Source organism: Phoca vitulina, unplaced genomic scaffold, assembly GCF_004348235.1.
Source record: "Phoca vitulina isolate PV1807 unplaced genomic scaffold, GSC_HSeal_1.0 scaffold67, whole genome shotgun sequence".
Classification (NCBI taxonomy): domain Eukaryota; kingdom Metazoa; phylum Chordata; class Mammalia; order Carnivora; family Phocidae; genus Phoca; species Phoca vitulina.
In genome coordinates, this window is record NW_022589770.1 from 2,290,458 (window position 1) to 2,305,551 (window position 15,094).

The 15,094-nt window shown below is 38.2% G+C and overlaps 1 protein-coding gene across 4 annotated transcripts in view; it reads right to left on the reverse strand.

Annotated features, from left to right (window-relative positions):
- Window positions 1–15,094, reverse strand: part of ADAMTSL1 (ADAMTS like 1) — a 901,468-nt gene that overhangs the window by 241,576 nt on the left and 644,798 nt on the right. For all 4 annotated transcript variants that reach the window (XM_032392420.1, XM_032392419.1, XM_032392418.1 and 1 more), the window contains one exon: window positions 8,184–8,310. In XM_032392420.1, the coding sequence (XP_032248311.1) occupies window positions 8,184–8,310 (127 nt within the window). The remainder of the gene's footprint in view (window positions 1–8,183; window positions 8,311–15,094) is intronic.

Genomic DNA, 15,094 nt, shown 5'->3' on the forward strand with positions numbered 1-15,094 from the left:
TTGCCTCAGTAGCAGGGGACAATTGGCACCAGCCAAACATGGCTTTGGTCTTGCCAACCAAATTTTAAGACCCCAAAGGATCAAATTGATTCCAAGTAACTTCATTGCTTCCAGAACAAAACTGAAAAAATATTTATAGGAATACAAAAATATCTAATATCCAACCAGATAAAATAATAATATCTGATATCAGGTCAGAAATTACCAGGCATGCAAAGAAGCCAAAAAAATTACAGCCCATCCTGAAGAGAAAAATCAATCAATCGAAATGCAGGAGACATTAAAATATTAACTATAACCTTATTCCATATGTTCAAAAACTTACGTACATACACACAAAAATTTTCAGGCCCAGAGAATTTCAATGGTGGATGCTACCAAACATTTATTTTTTTTTTTTTTTTTTTTTTTTTTTTTTTTTTTTTTTTTTTTTTTTAAAGATTTTATTTATTTTTTTGACAGAGAGAGACACAGTCAGAGAGGGAACACAAGCAGGGGGAGTGGGAGAGGGAGAAGCAGGCTTCCCGCGGAGCAAGGAGCCCGATGCGGGGCTCGATCCCAGGACCCCAGGATCATGACCTGAGCCGAAGGCAGACGCTTAACCGACTGAGCCACCCAGGCGCCCCGCTACCAAACATTTAAAGAAGAAATAACATCAGTTTTATACTATCTTTTCCAAAAAACAGAGGAGAAATCACTTCCCAACTCATTGCATGAGGTCAGCATTACACTGCTACCAAAACTAGACAAAGGTGGTATAAGAAAAGGATCCTACAGACAACTATCTCTCATGAACATAGATAAAAAAAAAAAAAAGCCTTAAACAAAACACTGGCAATTCAAATCCTGTAATCTATGTAAAGAATAATACACTATGGCCAAGCAGAGTTTATCCCAGGAAAGCAAGGCTGATTCTTTGTTTGAAAATCAATCAATGTTATCCATCACAATAAAAGTCTAAGGAAGAAAAGCCATATGATCACATCATTTGAGGCAGAAAAAGCATGACAAAATTCAACATTCATTCATTATAGTAACTCTCAGCACATTAGGAATAAAAAAGAACTTCCTCAATGTGATAAAAGGGATCTTCAAAAAAACCTACAGCTAACTTCATACTCAATGGTGAGAAATTGAATGCTTTCCCTCTTAATATTGGAAATGAGGTAAGGTTATGCACTCTTGCTTCTTCTATTCAACATCATATTAGGCATCCTTGACAGTGCAATAAGGCCATAAAAATAAACACGTGATTTACAATTTGAAAAGGAAGAAGTAAAACCATCCTTATTTGTAAAACAAGATGATAGTTTATGTAGAAAATCCAAAAACTTTCAGAACTAATAAGTGTGTTAGAAGATTGCAAAATACACAGCCAACACATAAAAATAAACTAGCAATATACACCTGGAAATTGAAATAAAAAATAAAATGCCAACGCAGTAGGGTAAGAAAATAAAAGAGGTACAAATTTAACTAAGGTACAGGATATGTACGCTGAAAACCAATAAAGGCCTATGAAAGGAATGAGAGAAGACCTAAAGAAATGGATAGCCACGAAGTGCTCATAGGTTAAATGACTTAACATAGTAAAGATGTCAATTCCCCACATATCAATCTATATGAATTAACAAAATTAGAAACCAAAATTTTAGCAAGATTTTTTATAGATATGGACAAGCAGATTGAAAAATTTATATGGAAAGGCAAAGAAATTAATAGAGAATAGCCAAATGAGTTTGAGAAAAAGGGTACAGTTGGAGGGATCAAACTATTTTATTGAAAGACTTCCCTTAAAGCTATAGTGACCAAGACAATGTGGTATTGGTGAAGGATTGACACATAGATCAGAATAGAGAGTCCAAGAAAAGACCCATGCAGAAATGGCCAGTGGACTTTTGACAAAGTTTTAAAGGCAATTTAAGAGAGAAAAGGATAGCTTTTCAACAAATGGGGCTGGAAGAGTTGGACATCCTTATATCAGAAAAAAAAAAAAAATTAACCTAGATATAGATATACTTTACACAAAAATTAACTGAAAATAGGTCATTGATATAAAAGCTAAAATATAAAACTGTAACACTTTTAGAAGAAAATATAGGAGAAAATTTGTGACCTGGGATTAGGCAAGGAGTTCTCATGTACAATGTTAAAGGTACAGTCCTAGTAAGAAAAAACTGATGACTGGTCTTCATCAAAATTAGAACTTTTTGCTCCATGAAAGCTAATATTAAGCCAGTTTTGGGGGACAAAAAGTACCTATGGAGAAAAAAAATATATATATATTTTTAAAGATTTTATTTATTTATTTGACAGAGAAAGACAAAGCAAGAGAGGGAACACAAGCAGGGGGAGTGGGAGAGGGAGAATCAGGCTTCCCACAGAGCAGGGAGCCCGATGTGGGGCTCGATCCCAGGACCCCGGGATCACGACCTGAGCTGAAGGCAGACACTTAATGACTGAGCCACCCAGGCACCCTGAAAAAGTATTTTCAAATCACACATCCGACAAAGGACTTGTACCCAGAATGCATAAAGAATTCTCAAAATTGAATGGTAGGAAATCAAACTCATTTAAAAACTGGGCAAAGGATTTGAACCAACACCACATCAAAGAAGAAATAAGCACTTCTGTAGTAGGCGGTATAATTTTACCCCCTTGCTCTGCCAAAGATGACCATGTCTTAATCCCCAGAATTTATGAATATGTTATGTTAAGGGGGAATTAATATTGCTGATAAAATTAAGACTGGTAATCAGCTGACTTTAAAATGAAGAGATTATCTTGGATTATTTGGGTGGGCCCAATGTAATCACAAGGGTTCTTTAAACTGGGAGAGAGAGATAGAAGAGGAGATTGAAGGCAGAAGGAGATCTAAAGATTTTACACTGCAGGGCTCCGAAGATGCCGAAGATACCGAGGAACATAGATAACCTAACAGAAGCTGGGAAGGCCAAATCAAAGAAAATCAATTAGCCCCTAGAACTTCCAGAGGGAACACAGTTCTGTTTAACATTGTGAATTCATCTTGGCAAGACCCATTTTAGAGTTCTGACCCTCCAGAACCATAAAATAATAAATGTGTTGCTTTGAGACACTACGTTTGTGGCAATCTGATACAGCAGCAATTGGAGACTAATACACTATGAAAAGATATTCAACATCCTTAGTCATTAGGAAAATGCAAATTAAAACAATGATGAGATACTACTATGTACCAATTAGAATGGTTAAAATAAAAAATACTGGCAATACCAAGTGATGGAAAGAATGTGGAGCAAGTGAAACTCTTACACATTGCCGGTAGAAATGCAAAATAGGTAAATTACTCTGGAAAAAAGTCTAGCAGTTTCTTAAAATGTCAAATATATATCTACCATATGATCTAGCCATTCAACTCCCAGGAATTTACCTAAGAGATATGAAAGCGTATGTCCATACAAAAATGTGTACATGAAGGTTCATAGCAGCTTTATTTATAAGACCTCCCAAGTGAAAACAACCCAAATGCCTGTCAACAGGTGAATGAATAAATAAACTGTGGTATGTCCATACACTGGAATTACTATACAGCAATAAAATAAACTGCTGATGCATGCTATATTAATGAATCTCAAAATAATTATGGTGAATGAAAGAAGCCATTTGGACAAGAGTATGTATTGTAGAATTCCATTTATATAAAATTCTAGAAAAAGTAATGAAATCTATAGTGACAAAAAGATCAGTGGTTGCCAGGGGACAGGGCCAGGAGAGCGCAAGGGAAGGATTATAAGGGGCACAAGAAAACTTTCGGGATGAGGGTTATGTTTGGTTTCACAGCTGTATGCATATGTAAAAATTCACTAAGTTGAACATTACATCATTTATACAATACAGCTGTTTAAGAAAAAAAAGAGTCCAGTACCAATGGATTTTATTTCTTTTGTGAGTTCTTTTAAAAATGCTGTATTACAGGTACCCCCATGACATGTGGAAATTGAGTCTAAAATGATTAAAAAGAAATTGAAGTTTGGGGAAAAGTTTTATTTCAGTTTAATTTACCAATTTATTAATTTATTTCAGGTTTTTTGTATGTATGAGTAATACATGGCTTAAAAAAAATCCAAATCTAAAGTAGATCTCTTAAGAACTATCAAGTAAAAACTCTAAGTGGTCAGGAGGCATTGTGTCATAGTTTCTTGATCTCAGTGGCAGCTTTTCTTTCTTCCATAGTGGTGCATAAAATAATGGCCCATCTTTCAATCAGTGAGGTCTTACATTCACAGAAATGCAGTATAGAATCACTCTTTAGCACCTCCACCACTGCTGCCATGGTCCAGGCCATCATCATTCCAGGCTTACTGTAATGGGCTTACTGTAACAGCCTCCTGACTGCTTTTCTTACTTCCATAGTTGGACCAACTATAGTCTATTCTCAACACAGTAGATAGAGTAATCCTTTTCAAAATAAATCAAGTCATTCCTCTGCTCAAAATCCTCCTGTGACTTATTTCATTCTGACTAAAAGCCAAAATCCTTACAAAATCATTCTTCACCCCGCCTCGCAACCCTCCTGCCTTCATCATTCCCAGTAGGCTTCTTTAAACTGACTTCAAGTCACATTAGCTTCTTTGCACTGCAAGAAATATGTCACGATTGTGTTTACCTCAGGGCCTTTGCACTTGCCTTTCTCTATGACTGGAATTCTCTTTCCCTTGACTTTTGTAAGGTAACCTTGGATCCTAGTTCAGATGCCATCTTATCAGTGAATCCTTTCCTTACCAATCTATTTAGTATTGCAACTCCCTGTAATACCCTTGGCTGGCAGCCCAGCCCTATCTCCTATTCTTCTTTCCTGCTTTACTTTTTCCCAAGACTCCTATCACCATATGGCAATACATTTTATTTAGTTTTTTGTTTTGTCTGTTTTTTTTTGTCTGTCTGTCCTTCAGGAGTTTTGGGATATCCAGGTGATTTCAAAACACACAAATTCATATGAGAGGTTTGCAAAGCTGGAGACATTAAATTGATAGCAAATAGACTGGCTGTAGTTCTAAGTATATTGCATATACTTGGAAAATATGTAATAGGGTACAAGCCAATACAATTTGCAAGAAAGCGAGCGTTTAATTTCAAGAATCAAAAGTTAATGTTAGTTAAATTTATTCTTTTGTTGTTGTTGTTGGGCTGGGGAAGTTGAAAAGAAGTGACCAGGAAAAATGGAAAGATTGAATGCTATCAGGGGACAGCCTTTTCCTTTAAAAAGGGGGAAAAGGTGCCTTGATCTAGCTCTCTTTCTTGTCTGTATTTGTATTAGGCAATTACACTGTCTTCTGATACAAAGATGGTTTCTTTTTTGTTTGCCAGCAAATGGCAGCCATGGGATGAATTCCTCCAACTTCTCTTTTTCCTTCTGGCACTTCCCGCCATGGTCTTTCTCCACTCTTCTGTTTTCTCTTTGTTCCCCCAAGGCTTGATAACATTAAAAAAAAAATCTTGGCTATCAGTTCAGAAGAAAATGAGTTCAATGTGGGGAATCCGAGCGCTAGGAGTTCGCAAAGAGCATGTGGCTGGCTTGCAGTGCCTTTTGGCAGAGCAGAGGGGAGCGAGCTGGCCCAGGTCCACCAGGCCTTCGCGGGTGGAGTGCTGCTCACCTGGCCAGCACTGTAGGCCCTGCAGAGTGGTCTAATCTTCCCTGCCTGTGAGTCACTGCGCAGTCTGTAAATATAGGGTGGAAGGTTCTTCTGGGGTGGAGAAAACATAAACGAGGCAGTTTGTTCAGCATCTGCTATAGATTGTGGTGAGGTGCATGCATATGTTGGGTTGGGCTTTATTGATATAAATCATTTTGTCATGAGGCATCATCAGTGCTAAGGTAAATGAATCAATTGCATTTTGTCATTATGGATAATCATCAGGTTGCGTATTATATAATTTACCTACTCCTCTGTCTTGAACAGAGCACTTTTCATTGAAATATCTATTTGCAGATCTGGGGATGACTTATGGCTCTTAATTCGCTTCAGTTTGTTCTTTCAGAGCTTCTCATTATTCCAGTGATTGAGGCCCCAGAGGTCCCTGATGATGCCCTCATACTGATCCAGGCAGATTGTTCAGGGAGAGGGCATGAGTGGGAATGGAGGAAGGATCCCCTCCCCCTAAGCCTGCTACATAGCAGTTACTGCACAAAAGCAAGCCATCTCCTCTTTCTGTGCCTAGCAGAAATTCCTAGATTCCTAGATAATGAGCATTGATTCAATTACATGACATAAATAATTAGAAAGAGCTGAGCTCTTCCAAGATTTCTTAAAGTGTTCTATAAAAGTGACTTTTTAAATGTAACTTCCCCCCTCCCAAATATCCCACCATGACTTCAGAGATTTACAAAAGAATTATGCCTCTATCCTCTGGTTTTCATCTTCCAAATTCTTTAATTTGTCATCGTATAGCAGAAGCTACCAACACATGAAAGAAAAAAAAAAATCTCACCTGAATGTACTATATCAATGTCTAACTTACCTCATCCTTCATTCTCTCTGCCAGAGTCTTTTCCCCCCACAGATTCACATTTTTCACTGCCAGCAGGGGTGTTAGCATGTAGAGTTCCCCAAGCTGGTACCTCCAACGTTTCTTGTGTTTAAAAGTCCCTAGTCTTTCTTGCTACCACCTCTTCTTCCCTAGAGCCTAGTCCTTTGGGCAAACTGCCTTTTCCTGACTTCTGGGAATAGTTCTTTATTTTTTTATTTTTTTAAAGATTTTATTTCTTTATTTGAGAGATACAGCGAGAGAGGGAACACAAGCAAAGGGAGTGCGAGAGGGAGAAGCAGGCTTCCTGCTGAGCAGGGCCCGATGTGGGGCTCGATCCCAAGACCTTGGGACCATGACCTGAGCCGAAGGCAGATGCTTAACAACTGAGCCACCCAGGCGCCCCTGGGAATAGTTCTTTAATGTCCACTGTCTTTTTTCTTGACCTACAAGTCCATTTAAAGCCACAGACCCTGACAAAGTCAATTGTTTTTTCCCAGCTAGTCAACAAATAGAACAAAACCACATTCAGTAAAAGAATTCATTCTTAGTTCCCAAGCCAGGGGAGACATGTGCAATGATACTCAATCAAAGATCTATTGAACAATTCTGGATAATGGCAAAATTTGGAAACAGTCTACTGAGCAAGGTCAAATTATTCTAAAAGTGTATGTCTTTGAGTACAAGAATTGCCTTATTTCTATCTTTTTCTGATGCAGCACCCATAGCGGTGATTGTCATAGAGGACAGTGTTTTGTAAAATGATCTGGGTCGTTGTGTGACTGAGTGGTTGTCTTAGGCATCACTAGACACGTGCCATCTACCCTAGCAAGACCCAGTCAGGCAGACATCTGAGGTACCTTGTCTTGACATCTAATTGCTTTAAATGTCCCACCATGGAAATACTCCGCAGGGTTGTGGGACAGTCCAGAGGAATGAGTAAGTGCTTAGGCAATGAAATTGGACTCTGGGCTTGAATCTTGGCTCTCCTATTTTAGAGCCGTGTGACTCTGAGCAGGTCACATGATCTGTCTCAGCTTCAGTTATCTTATTCATAACATAAGGATAAACCACGCCTTGCTATGAGGTTGTTATCAGGATAAAATGAGATGACCATGCAAAGTTGCCAGCACATACTGTATAGTAAGCACGCATTTATTGTGTTAGTATAGAGAGATTAAGACATAAGTCAATAAATGGCTTCATATAATCACTGCCTGATATTAATGCTGAAAGAAGCTGTGATCAGCACCAATCAAAGGGGTCATTTTGTAAATGAAGACAGCATGGTTGCATGGTGGTAGGAGTGAATCTGTTTAGATTTACACACTCTCCCTGCTATATCCCATCAGGCGCATCACATTACGTGCCAGGCAAGGCTTGGGTGCAGTCTGTCCTCATGTTGGGCAGCATGTCTAGGTTTGTAAATGGAGTCTATTTTGATCCAAGTGTACTTCGCTCCTGCTGCACCACAAAAGAAAGGTTTCCTTCTTGGGGTTGCAATGGGTTACTTGACTTGTTCTACCTAAACTAATACACAGAGCAGGAACATGTTCAGATTCATCTTCATTTTGGTGGTGGCCTTATTCCTAGCTGCTGAGGGGAGCCAGCACAAAACCAGAAGAGATTAATTAGCCCACAAACCCCAAAACTGCCCCATCTCTGTAGTGTCTTACATTTGGTTGCGGAGAGCTGGGATTTATACTGCCCTCGGACCAGCCGGCAGGTGGACCCATCCCCGTTGCAGACTCCACAGTTATCCTCCTTGATGGTGCTTCCCAGCTGGTGATCACAGCCGACAATCTAACAGGAAAGAAAGGTGTGTAATTCAACCAGGTGCCTATTGCAGGGATCCATCGTGAGGCCCATCACCACTCAATGACCCTCCCTTCATTTTTGAGGAAGCATAAAGCATGCTTCCCATAGAGGGGAATGAATTCAGCTGGAATTTCAATCAGGCTAAGGAAGAAACAAAAACAGCATAGACAAAGATGTTTTTACAGTTCAAATATATAAACAGAGAGAAGGTTGGGGGGAGAGAGGGAGAAAGAGAGAGAGAGAGGACGGAGGCAGGCAAAGGAGAAGGTAAGGGAGAGAGGAAGAACCTGACCTATTGATATTATAGAGACTTAATTAAAAAATCATTCCCAGTGTCAATAATTATGATTCACTACAATTACAAAAATACAACCACGAAAGGAAAAATTTCATGGAAAAACCCATGAAAGTGGATTATTTTCATGTTCCATATTGTTCCTTTGATACAAGCTGTGTAGGGTAAGGGTTTGGTATGTTAGGTCCATTGATGTATTCCAAGCAACTAGTATTGTGCTTGGCAAACTGTAAGCGCTCAACAGAAATTTGCTCAATGATAATGGCAGGCAAGAATTCTACCACGGAACCACCAAGGCTGCTGAATGATAATGAAAATGGTTCCTTTTCTAGCTAGCACTTCAACTAAGAAAAGAGAAACAATCATAGAATGAGCTGACAAAAGCAAGATTATTGTATGTATGCATGGTGGGGGAGGATGGATGTTTGGGAGGGCAGCAGAGATAACTAATACTGAGGCCCTCTTAGCCTGCCTATGTCCTACCAGGCCCAATACAGATATCTCATTAATTCTGAGAACGATCATGTAAGATATCTCCATTTTATAGCTGAGGCCATGAATCTGGCCAAGGTCACTTTGCTAATAAGTAGCTGAGTTATAAGCACATCTAACAAAACATTTATGCTTGGTCCAAATCAGGCTTACCAAAATCACAAGCACTTATCACGTATGCGGGCAAACTCATTTGTACTTTTACTCTTTCTTTTTCTTACTTACTTTTAACTTTTTCAAGTTAAAAAAAATTCAAATGCAAACTGTATCAAGTTGTACTTCTATAGTTCTAGTTAGATCTAGTATCAACAGACCTATTCTACTTCCAAATGACTTCCACTATTGTCTTTGATAAAAATAAAATGAGAACTGTAGTGATATTTGAAGGGGCTTCTTTCCAGAAAGTCCACACCATTCATTCTGTCTTTCAAAAATCCAGTTATTAATATGACCTTTCTTTGAGGCTTGATTTTCCTTTTTGTACTTTTAATTAATAATTGCAAACACGTGTTTAGGCAAAGGTTTGAAAAATACAATTATTTAGCATTGCATTATATATTTGCTGCATTTTTAAATGTGGTAATGTGTATTTTTTTATACACAGGCATACAGGCATCTTTTAAAATAAACGTCAAAGCAGTAATTCCTTCAACGATTGTACATTTTCTGAAATACAAAGATGTCAAGAAAACATAGTGCCCAGCTCTTAAATGGGGAGCAAGTTGGGCTGGTTCTGTCCTTAGGGGTTCATTGTGGTCAAGCTGCAATTCACCCCAATATGTTCACAGGCTGCAGTGAAGCCAATTTGGAATTCACCCAAGCTTCATCCATGCAAAGCCAACACATGCTGGCTTAAGACTTCATTGATGCGCTTCTATGGAGCTGGAGTAAGATTATTTTCAAAATTTTTATCTGTAGATGAATCCACATAGGAGCTGAGTAATTCCATATTCGCTCGTATTCTGAACACAGTGTGAAATGGGCGTGCAGAAGTAACTTATTTGCCACCATCACCAAAAAAATCATTTAATCATTTAGCCAACAATGATCAAGATCTGCTATGGGCCAGGCACTGTGCTAGGAGCAAAATCCAAAGGTGAGTTTAAGGACATAAGGGCCTACCCTCATGGGACTTAGAGTCTAGTAGTGGAGGCACATATTATTCAAATCATCACACACAATAAATGTAAAATGGTGATCATGATACAAACTATAAAACACAGATACATGATACTCTGAGAACAGAAAATATGGAGAATTTGATCTGGTTAGTGAGGCCAGAGAAGACTTTCCTGAAGAAGAGTCTTTTGAGCTGAGATATGAATGAGGTTCCAGAGTTAACTAGACAAAAGGAAGGTGTTGCTGTGAGTTGTACTACACATTTTAGTCATGTGCAGATACCAGCTACTTAGAAAGTAACCCAAAACCAAAGTTGGCAAAAAACAAAAATGAAAACAAACAATGTCAGAAGACTAAATCATATGATTGCTTTAGTAGGGTCAAATCCTTCGGAAAAAAAAAAAGAAAACATGGCAGTCCTAATTTCGGCAGTATTCAAAGAATCATTGACTCAGCTGTTGTTCTTTGGGGTTGGAAAGAGATGACCTTAATCTTACGAGATACTCAGCACTATGGAAGGATGATAGGCAGGGGGCATGGAAATTTACACTCACAGGTGTCTCAAATATAACTATGGTTTATTCCTTAAAGAAATTTCAGGTTTCTCAAAGGATTTAACTTTCTCTGGAAAATTCTTAATGGTCTCTGATGTCTCTAATGAAGCCAAATAGGAGATTACCATGAAAAAATCTCTCTAATCCTAAAGATTTCTTACGGCTCCAAAGCCATTTTACGAAAAGAACAATCCAACTTCACAGATCCAAAGTAACAATCTATTAGGAATAGCTAAATAGAAAGTGACATACTTTAAGGCTAACTTGACCAGACCACCAACTTAGTGCCCTTGATGTAAGTTTATGGATCTCAGGATATGAACCAAGTGAGTTCTAACTGGGCTTTGTTTAACTTCCGAATTGAAAAGACAAATATCTCCCTGACACACTTTTTCCCCCTTTGTATCAATTCCTTTTTAAGGTGCCAAAATATTCTAACTCAATTATTTTTAAAACAGGGAATACTTTATCATCAGATAAAATGTTCTTATTTTGGTCCAAGCGGAAAACTGTTTGCAATTATATCAAGAAAATCATTATTGACATATCTCAGTCTGTCTCGATCTGTTGATGTGGAATAATAGATTAATTAAAAATTAGTTCAACTGTTATTTTGAGAGCTATTATTAATAACAAAGAAAAAACAGAAATACAGAAATGGGTTTATTTGGCAGTAATAATGACAGATTGCTCTGTGCTTTGCATATACTACTATTTCTGCCTAAAGTGCCCTTCCCCAATTCTTTACTTAGCAAACTCCTATTCATCCTTCAAATCCCAAATTGTCTCCTCCTCAAACAAGCCTTTTCTAGATTCCAGAGTTAATTGCTTTATTACTCTATGTTTCCTCAGCCATTTGTTCATAACTCCATGTGGCAGAGATTACTGGTTGCCACCCAACATCCATCTTCCCTATTTTTCTCAATAACAGAACTCCAATTTTATTTGGGGTGGCAATATGTCCTATTAAACGAATACATTTTTTCATTGGCTTTGTGACCAACTTGTAATTAGTGGAATAAAAGTGGAAGGGTTGTGTGGGACTTCTAGGAAGACTACTTAAAAGAAGCTGACTTAGATGACCCCACCTGCCCTCTACTCTCTTTCCATTCTGTTGGCTCCAGGTACTATTTTGAAAAATGAGACAATCCTGAGAACGAAAGCCTTGCAGTAAGGAGGGCGGAACAGAAAGAAAGAGCCTGGTTCTTTCACCTCACTTAGACCGATCACATCTTGACTTCTTTTTTTTTTTTTTTTTTTTTTTTGTGAGAGAGTAAATCCTTTATGTGCTTAAGCCATTATTACTTTGGGGTTTCTTTTATATACACCCAATTTAAGTAGTTGTATAACTTATAATGGGTTTAATCTATTGATATGTCTGTTCCTATACCAGATCTTGGGCTATTTGAGAGCCCATGTTTCATTAACCTTTGTATTTCTGCTGTTTGGCACAGTGTTTGACATGCACAGTGAATGCTGGTGAATCAGTGAAACACACAGCAAACATAATGGTTTGTTAATGAAGTCATTATAGGTGACAGGTAAGCAGCCTTAGACTGCAGTCATTGATGACACACATGTAGACAAAAATGTGCATATATGTGCATTTGTGTGCTTATTTATTTCTGTGTACACAGAGGAACAGACATATAAATGACAACTACAGGTCAAACCCAAACCTCTGTCCTGATGTACGAACAAGAATTACAGTAAAGGGCTAGTATTTTTAAGAGACTATTTCCCAAGTGCACCTATGCTCATTATTAGTGAAATGTCATGGAAGGCAATGTTCAGGCCACTGAGTTCCCAGACCCACCCCATTCTGGACAAAACATTAAAGTGAGATAATGACCACTCATAACTTTGGCAACTACATGGAATTTTTTTGTAAAGGGTGGAAAACTAGCTCAGATTTTTGACCTAATGTATTTTATTCGTATTCTGCTATTAGGTGTCAACTTGATACAGTGGTCTAACCTCCTCTGTATCCACAGGGTTGCATTTTTTTTTTTTTAATAGAACTTTTATCTCAGGTGACATAAAAAGTGAAAAGCTCCAAGATGTTTTTGTTGTTTAAACACCATTAGTGGGTCATCAACTTTTGCTTTGCTATCTTGATTGTAGGCTTTTTGCATATATATACATATGTATAAACACAGACATTCAGTCCTTCATCCTATTTTTGAGTAGAACATACAGATTTAACACTGCTGCTTTTTCTTTATTCTCCTTCAGGATTTACTAAAGGGAAGGAGGGGGGAACCCTCCCTATACAAAAACTAGGATGATAATATCCAGTTATAATTGACTTACAGACTTCAAGCATGTCATGTGGATTTTAGGCATCAGGGCTATTCTGTGTGCTGATAGGAGTCTCTCCCTTAGTTTTACAGAGCTGATAGCAAGTGAAGGCAGACCACGAGACTGAAATTCTCTAGACACTGAAATACGTATAATAAAATGTCTTCACTAGGAACCACAGGAAAAAGAAAGATTATCATCTGAATAATTTGGAAAATGTAAATAAACACAACCCATAAGCCGATACCATGCCCCAAACTGATGTGCTTAGATGGGTTCACACTGGCCACATTTCAAATGGTTTCCCATAAGGACCTCAACTTCTAGCATCAAATACTGAGCCAGTGATGTCAAGCTTTTCTTGATCCAACACCATGAGGTAAGAAACTTTTAAATCCCTTTATTCTCAGCAAGGGGAAAGACAAATATGGAAAACCAAACGCTGCAAATCTGATCACAGCTGCTCTTATTTATAATTATTTAATTCAGATAGAACTTTATGGGGAAGAGTGTGCTCTTCTATACATTATAACTCATTTACTATTTATGTTAATAGGGAAGATAATGTATCCTTAACCTTATCTTCAAAAGATTTAGATATTGATTGATTTGTTTATGCTTTACCTTTTTGCAAAAATATTTATAGCATATACATATAATACAAGACAATAAAATAAAAACAAGCCCAAATGGGAATATGGGGCAAAGAGGAAAATAAGTAAAAAAGAGGAGTTAAAGCCAGAAAGGGGAGAATTATGCAGAATACATACTGTGAAGTCCTACACATTTGCTAAATGGGGGTTACATATCTAGATATGAGCCTCCTAGAAGAGAGCAATTATAAGAATAAAACATGAGCAATTATAAGAATTACAGCATTCACTGGATCTTTTAGAAAATGTATAGGATAATGTGTTCCTTGTAGGAGACACTCAATAAATATTTATGTAATGAATGAATGACAAACTGGCTCAGGAGAATCATAATCACTCAAAGTACTGAAATCCTAGATATACACCTGCTGTGAGTTTTCTGAAAGACAATGCCATGTAACAGTGTCCCAATAACAACTCAGCAAATAAATACAAGATGTTTCAAAGAACTGGCTTTTCAATAATCTTTGATGAACCCTAATAGTCAGGGAACATTTGGTAAAAGCAAATTTTAGGGAGCCAAAACAAATTATCCAGGTACAGAGCATTGTGATGGTCAGACTTAATCTATGAACAGACTTTATAACACTTAGGGCAAGGTTGGTAAAAATGTGCACGTGCATCTATTTGTCCTGCCAGGACCCACGACAGACATTACTAATCCACTGGAGCATTCTTTGCCACTGAGATTTTATGTGGTTCCACATCTTCTATGACAGTGTACTCTAGAAGCCAAATTCAATAGACTATGGCTGTCTTTGGAGGAGACTACACCAATTTACTATTCCAGAGTCAGAGAAATGAGCTGGTTGACCATCTTTTGGATGATTCACCACAAATATCTCTCTTAAAAATAGCATCTTTGAGCAGTGTGAAGAAGAGGTGAGAATGACCCCTGGATTGACAAGAGCCCATGTGCGGCTGCATCTCCAGGGCCTATATCCTGCTGCCATGGCCACCATGCCCAAGAGAAAGGCTGAAGGGGATGGATGCTAAAGGAGATCAAGCCAAGGTGAAGGATGAGCCACGGAGAAGATCTGCAAGCTTATCTGCTAACCCTGCTCCTCCAAAGCCAGAGCCCAAGCCTAAAAAGGCCCCTGCAGAGAAGGAAGAGAAGGTACCCAAAGGGAAAAGGGGGAAAGCTGATGCTGGCAAGGATGGGAATAACTGCGGAAAATGGAGATGCCAAATGGGACCAGGCACAGAAGCTGAAGGGGCTGGAGATGCCAAGCGAAGTGTGTACATTTTGGATAACTGGGTACTCCTGGTGACTATACAGTTTGAAATATAATTTTTTATCATACTTTTAAATACCTTTCCCTTCTAGTTTTGAGCAACTTCCTCTTGGTTCCCAG